At 32.3% G+C, this 8,145-nt stretch overlaps 1 protein-coding gene across 1 annotated transcript; it reads right to left on the minus strand.

Annotated features, from left to right (window-relative positions):
• Positions 1–286: 286 nt before the first annotated feature.
• Positions 287–7,863, minus strand: LOC149550144 (alpha-humulene synthase-like). Its single transcript, XM_089794433.1, has 8 exons — positions 7,822–7,863; positions 7,663–7,721; positions 3,671–3,752; positions 3,201–3,292; positions 3,004–3,093; positions 1,259–1,616; positions 674–922; positions 287–583 (listed from the first exon to the last, which is right to left on the minus strand). The coding sequence occupies exons 1-8, from the start codon at positions 7,861–7,863 to the stop codon at positions 287–289; spliced, it is 1,269 nt and encodes a 422-aa protein (XP_089650559.1).
• Between the last annotated feature and the right edge of the window lie 282 nt (positions 7,864–8,145).

Consider the following 8,145-nt stretch of genomic DNA (forward strand, 5'->3'; position numbering starts at 1 on the left):
TATTTAATGAGAACAAAACTAACAATATTATGATCAAATAATATTTATTACCTTTAGAGATACCTCTTGCATACCTTGAATATTATCTAGGTTGAGTTGTATGTTAAAATATAACACAAAAAGACCAACCTAAATAACTAAATAATAATATACTAATGATAAAATAATTTACTTAAGGGTAATGGTATGCAAAAGATGAATAGTTATAACCATTACATATTATAGGGTTCAAGACACATAAAAATTTATATTTAAGTTACAATTTCTGTTGTAGATGAGAGAAACACTATATTTTCACTAGATCAACTAGAACTTTTAAAACTTTTTGTTTGACCCCTTTTTCAGGGTATGTAAATCCATCTCCAAATACATAGAAGTTTTGTATTCCTCTACTTAGGTTGAAACATAACTTCTCATATTCAGGAATTTTATTATTTGGATTCAGAACTTCCCGTATTAATTCCTTAATCACTTGATCGGCAAGGCATTTGACATGAAATAATGCATCATCTTCTAAGCATTGAAGATGATCCCTCATATATGAGGAAATGGCTGAGGTTTTTTGTCCATGGCGTTGTTCATCCTTCAATATAACAATAGATATGTTAATATTGATGGCATAAAAATATAACTTTATATATGTAATGGTGAGATTAAGTAGACAAAACTAAACCTGAAAATCTTGTGCATCATCAACTAAGCACAAAGATAACCATACAAGCTCACATACTCTTGATTGATTTAGGAATATCTTATCAATATCATTGTTTGTCAAAATAGTGGTTAAGAGGATTAGGTGTAATGAAATTGGTCCAATTGATGCACTTGTTGTAGCAATCTTTATGTACTCATTGTAGTTTGGAACATATCCACTTTTATTCCATCGTGCTTGTTGTGAATTGACTTTAGCATAATCTTCCCACTAAACATTAAAAAAAAAATTTAAAAGTTAATTTTTTTTCATAATTTTATTCAAAGATCTATGTATTTTAAATTGATTTTGAAATATGATGACAAAGTTGTTTTCATATAAAAAGAAACATTATTATGTGATAAAAAACCCTTAATCATAAAATGAAATTTACTATAAATTTATAGAAAAAGTCAAATTTAATAACATAATGATGGGCAATCAATTTTTGGATAATGTCAAATACTTGATCTATAAAAAAATTAATTAATTATTTTTCCTACATAATGCATAATAATTATAGAAAACTAAAAGTTTAAAAATATTTTTATTTAGAACTATACGTACCACTTTTGTAATGAATTGTGTCATATTGTGCCCTTGCTTTTTAGTTGCATCACTTGACAATTCATTGACTATTTTAGAAACAAATTTCACAATTGCCTTGAAATCATTTGGGAAATTCTGCATTAGTGAAACATTCCAACATTGAATTATGACCTCAGTAACAAGCTCAACTTGTTCAAGAGTTAAATAGTTATCAAAAAGGTCATCAAGTATAGTGGCAAGGGTTGCTACTTTAGCCACTGCAATTCTAGTACTGCAAAATTCCATGTCATCTAGAACACTAATTCCCATCAAAAGGTACTCAATTGAACGCTCTCTAAGTGCTATTAATTTTGAGATTCTAAAATTTAGCCACCAACTACATAAAGTTAATCAATTTAGTAATTTTAATAAACTAAAAATGAAAAATAAGCATTCTAATTATAAAATAAATCTTGAAATAGAGAAAACAAAGGAAGATATAGCAACTTAGCCCATGTTCTCCCAATTTTTTAAAAATCATCTATAGCTTGTCTTATATGTATGACAATATGTATAGTTAAATTATAGAATAATGGTGTTCCTATTTTGCGTGTTGTTGAGAATTTTTCTTTAAAGGGTGAGGAATAGCATAATCATAGCAATGTCATGTTTATGCTTAAGTGGTTGGTTTGTTTCAAGTTTGTAGGGAGTATATTCCAGGTTTTTATGTTAAATTAAATATGAACAATTTATTATGCTTTCTAGTTTTAAGTACATTAATAGTTGTCTCTAGTAAATATTTTCCTTAAAAAATATTTAATAAATAACTATGTGAAAATATAGGACCACTTAAAGGCCTTTTGACAAACCCATACATGTTATCTTGATTGAAAATTATGATGATTCTACTTGACTATTATAGACATGGTACAATCATTTATATAAGCTTGCAAGAATCACTTTTATGTCTCATTTAATTGTATTTTTCTATTAATTCTATTTAAGAGGTCATGGCTTATAACTTACTATTTAATGGGTACATAAACCAAAATGTAGATATTCCCTATTGAGAAATGTATATTACAAACTTAGCATATATTATTTTCAAACTATATGAATTTTATAAAGAGAAGACTTGTTGCACAATACATGAAAGAGTTGTCATAGAATTACAAATACTAAACCTCTAATCAACATAATTACAAATAATAAACCACTAATCCATTATTTAAGACTAGCTAGACAACACTCAACAACAAATCTATAAGATCAAGACTTACACCCAAGTCCAATCTATAGAAGTGGAAGCTTTATATGACATAATATCCTTTGGAGACAATGTAGATAGGAACTGTAAAGCTTAAATTACTTTTTTATGCTTTAATTCATTAATTTTTCTATACTTATCACTCCTTCCCTTTCTACCATAAGAGAAAATATATGAAATATGTTTTCTAATTTTGTTATCATTCTCATTACATATAAAAAAAAATCTCTTAATTTTTTTTCTCATCTATCTTCCTTCATAAGAGGTCAAAAAAAGTTACTCTACTAACTTCATTTGTTTTCATTAATACGATAATTATTATTAGATAAGGTGAGAAGCCATACATTCTAACAATGTGGTTGTTCAAACCTATAGTTAGGTTAAAATTAATTTTTTATATAAGTCTAGATTTCTTCATTTATTTGTATACATGCCAAATTTAAGAAACAAAATGTTTATTAGTTCTAAAATTTATTAACATGAAGTGTGAATCAATCTACTTGACAATGATAGTTACCTAGAGAGTGTCTTCATTTCCATCTTGTATACACATTGCACTACATTGAAATTTAATTTTGCTAGCTCCAAAATCTTCCCATCCTTCAACCTAAAAAAAGTTAATAGAGAAATCTTATACTTATTTAATTTGCGCCATTCAATATTTTGATAGTTTAAACTTAAAAGAATAGATATGTTATATTTTACAACTTCCACCTGAAATGATCCAATTCATAGATTTCTATGAAATTTCGAGCTTCCCATATAGTAAAAGTATGAGGCCATTCATACGTAAGTGCAAACACCACCTATTGAAAAAATATAATAAAAGTTATAATTAGCACTTCTCTAGTTTTAAACCCAATAATTTTGAAATTCATTTCTGCTCTTCTAAATTTTTACTCAAAAATTTCTAAATTCTAACTACATTGTTCTTCAAGTGTATTATCTCCAGAGAAAAAACATTTAAAATTATGAAAGATAATGTTTCAAATCAATCATATATATATATATATATATATATGATTGCACATTACAGTACGAAAAAAATTTGGTCTAACATATATGGACTCAAATTAAATACATAAGAATAAAAGGAACATATTTTTTATTTAAAAACTAAATTAAAGGTTCACTTAAATTATTTGGGTACCTGCAGAAACATGATAACAATGAAGTCTAAGCACCCTCACTCCTAAAGCTGTAGCATTCAAATTCGTGTTACAACGTTGTGATCCTTCTCCTATGCCCACAACTCCATCCCAACATCTGTATTAATATATGTATCCCAATGAGTTCTATTTTCTTCAATATGTATCACTTATCATTAGAAAATATATCAACAAAAATACAGTTTATGCGAGAACTAAACAATTCTTACAAATCTTTTTTTAAAAATTTAATTCAAGGTAGCCTCAAATCTTATAATCGTAAAAGTAAATTTTACATTACAATCTATAATTTAAATTCAACAAATTCAAATTTATAACTTTTTGATTTGATTGTTCAAATTTATAACTTTTAAACAAATTCAAATATATATATTTTATCAATGTTTTGCATCATACTCTTTGATCCATTTTTTATTAGAGTGATTTAAAACATTTATACATTTCAATTCAATTGTAAAAATATGAATCTAAATTTAATAGATAGAAAATTATAGACCGATAAACATATGTGAGAAATACAAATTAAATTTCACTCACTACTTAACCCTAAACCTAAAAAAAAATTTTGCCCGGCACTTAAAAGTTGCTCAGCACATGAAGGTGTCGAGTGCCAATTTTACTCGGCACTTGATGGTGCTGAGTGGCAGGTTACTCGGCACTTGAAGAAAAGTGCTCGGCACATGAAGGTGTCGATTACTAGAATTACTCAACACTTGCTTGGCACTTGAATGTGCTGAGTGACAGGCAACAGGTGCCGAGTGAACTCGGCACAAAGAGGAGCTCGGTAGCAATAGATGCCGAGTATGCTCGGCTCCAAGAGAAATGCTCGACAACAATAGATGCTGAGTGAGCTTGGCTCCAACTGAGAAATTATAACTTAAGAGATTTCAATGTGAATGCTTTCACCATTAAAACTAGAGAGCCAAAGTTTTAAACTTTTAAACAAATTTCTCAAATGCAACATACAAGGAAAGATCAATAGATTCAAGTATGCTTGCTTGCTTTCTATTCAATCTTTCACTAAACTATTACAAAATTTGGGAGCATTTGGCTTCAACCAGAAAACCCTAAAATAACCCTAAATTGATAATACTTCAAACTTCAATGAACTTTTAAACCTGCAACTCTAATGGCTACATACAAAGGTGCCTGGAGCAATCGCTGCTTCAACAGGATAAAACCAAATAACAACAAACTTACAGAGTGAACAAGGGAAGCCCGTGCAACTGCAGACACAAAATTTTTTCCTTCTTCCTTCTCTACTCAGCTCTGCAACTTCTCTCTGATCTGCTTGATCTCTAACAATGAATGAATAATACATTCCTTTTGTCACATTCTTCCTTTCCCTCTCAACGTTCAAATTTCAAACTCTTACCTACCAAAAATGAATGTCTATCGTTCATGGATGCCTGTGGTGACCTGACAGAGTAGATGGGTGTGGGGCTCAAGGACAACCTGCAGGCATTGACGTTTAATTTCCAATACTCCCCCTTTGTCCCGAGCCAAACAAAATAAGGATCACAGCTGATCCACATCAACTAAACCAAGACACTCTCTTAGGTGTAAAAAAGATCTAATACCTAATGGCTTTGTGAAAATGTTTTCTAGTTGCTGCTCAGACTTGCAAAAATTCATTTTGATATCCCCATCTTCCACCAACTCTCTGATGAAGTGGTAGATGATTTCTATGTGTTTGCTTCTCCCATGGAAGACTGGATTCTTGGACAATGCAATTGATGAGATGTTGTCACAATAAATTGTGGTTCCATCCTCTTGCCTTTCATTCAAATCTATCAAGATCCTCCTTAGCCAAATTTCTTGACATGCTGCTATTTTTGTTGCTATGTATTCAGCCTCTGCTATAGATTGAGCAACAATAGGTTGCTTCTTGGATGCCCATGAAATTGCACCCAATCCCATATGAAACATGTATCTGAAAGTTCTCTTCTTATCATCTAAACTTCCAGCCCAATCACTATCAGTGTAACCAACCAACTTGAAATCATCATTTGCAGTATACAAAATTCCAAATCCCTTGGTACCTTTCACATACCTTAAGATCCTCTTTCCCACTTGCCAATGGGAATCCTTTGGGGTTTCCATAAATCTGGAAATCAGACTTATTGCATGCATTAGGTCTGGCAAAGTTGTAGTCAAATACATTAAACTTCCAACCATACTCTTGTATAGTGTTGGATCCACTCTCTTGCTAGAGTCTTCCTTGCTCAACTTCAGACCTACTATTGTTGGTGTGGGGCTGCCTTATTGCTCTGCATTTTAAATCTCTCCAAGATCTTCCCTGCATACTTTTCTTGAGAGATGAAGATGCCATCATGCATTTGTTTTACTTTTACGCCTAGAAAGTATTTCAAGAGACCTAGGTCTATCATTTCAAATTCACTTTTCATGGCCTCTTTGAACTCACCAATTTGAGCCTTATCATTACTAGTAAAAATCAAGTCATCTACATACAAGACAACAATCAATACATTACCATCTGTTGCCTTGATGTAAAGAGTAGGCTCACCATTGCTTTTGCTAAAGCCATTGCTCATCAAATATGAGTCAATCCTACTGTACCATGCCCGTGGAGCTTGCTTGATCCCATAAAGAGCTCTCTTCAATCTATATACTTTGTTCTCTTCACCTACAACTTCATAACTAGGTGGCTGCTCCACATACACTTCTTCTTTCAATACACCATTAAGGAAGGCGGACTTCACATCCATTTGAAATACCTTCCACTTGTCCTGGGCTGCAATTTCTATGACAGCATGCACAGTTTCCATTCTTGCAACTGGGGCATAGGTCTCATCATAATCTTTGCCATACTGCTATTTGTAGGCCTTGACTACCAGCCTTGCCTTATGCCTATCAATCTTGCCTTCAGCATTGCATTTGTGAGGGCAGCATACTGAGTTGGATCAGTCACATCATTGAATCCATTAACCACAAACTCTCACAAATTATTTGCAACCATTATGGTTTTCATCTTCTTTGCAAATGTATCATAATTCTTTCCATTAAATGATAGTGGTTGCATCCATATCCTTTTTGCATCTCCTGCCATGTCAAATATCCCAAGAAAAACAAATGCCCTAACTCACTTTGGATGTGGGGCCTCAAAGCTTTGATACCATGTGAGAAATACAAATTAAATTTAACTCACAACTTAACCCTAAACCTAAAAAAAAATTATACCTGGCATTTAAAAGTTGCTTGGCACATGAAGGTGCCGAGTGTCAGTTTTACTCGGCACTTGATGGTGCCGAGTGGCAGGTTACTTGGCACTTGAAGAAAAGTGCTTGACACAGGAAGGTGTCAAGTGCCAGAATTACTCGGCACTTGTTCAGCACTTGAAGGTGCCGAGTGAACTCGGCAAAAAGAGGAGCTCGATAGCAATAGATGCCGAGTATGCTTGACTCCAAGAGAAATGCTCGGCAATAATAAATGCCAAGTGAGCTCGGCTCCAACTGAGAAATTATAACTTAAGAGATTTCAACATGAATGCTTTCACCATTAAAACTAGAGAGCCAAAGTTTTAAACTTTCAAAAAAATTTCTCAAATGCAACATACAAGGAAAGATCAATAGATTCAAGTATGCTTGCTTGCTTTCTATTCAATCTTTCACTAAACTATTACAAAATCTGGGAGCATTCAGCTTCAACCAGAAAACCTTAAAATAACCCTAAACTGATAATACTTCAAACTTCAATGAACTTTTAAACTTGCAACTCTAATGGCTGCATACAAAGGTTCCTGGAGCAATCAATGCTTCAACAAGACAAAACCAAATAACAAAAAACTTACAGAGTGAACAAGGGAAGCACATGCAACTGTAGACACAAACTTCTTTCCTTCTTCCTTCTCTACTCAGCTCTACAACTTCTCTCTAATCTGCTTGATCTCTTACAATGAATGAATAATACATTCCTTTTGTCACATTCTTCCTTTCCCTCTCAATGTTCAAATTTCAAACTCTCACCTACCAAAAATGAATGCATGCCGTTCATGGATGCCTGTGGTGACCTGACAGAGTAGATGGGCATGGGGCTCGAGGACAACCTGCAGGTGTTGACATTTAATTTCCAACAACATAATCAAGGAGTATTTTTATTTCATCCTCAAAATATTGATCTATTCTGAGGCAGTGTAATGCATCAACCATCTCAAGGCGTTCAATTAGATCACCATCTCCACTCTGCATTTCTCTTAACAAGATTTTAACTTGTTTAACCAGTGTTTCAACACATTCACAGAACTCAGATGCTTGAAAAATGAAGCCATTTTTTACCAAAACAAATGAAAACAAAAGAGAAGAAATTCTTTGATTGAGAATAGACACAATAACATGTGAGAAGTTTTCAAGTACCAGATATGGTGTTTTCAGAAATTGGACAAAATCATCATCCTAGTAATTGAAGGCATTATCTAGAATACAAGAAATGGCATCTCCTTTCAAATTAGACATTGCTAAAGCACTCCAAAA

This window comes from Cupressus sempervirens, chromosome 7 (assembly GCF_028749045.1).
Source record: "Cupressus sempervirens isolate cs-2001-9-10 chromosome 7, ASM2874904v1, whole genome shotgun sequence".
In the NCBI taxonomy this organism is placed as follows: Eukaryota; Viridiplantae; Streptophyta; class Pinopsida; order Cupressales; family Cupressaceae; genus Cupressus; species Cupressus sempervirens.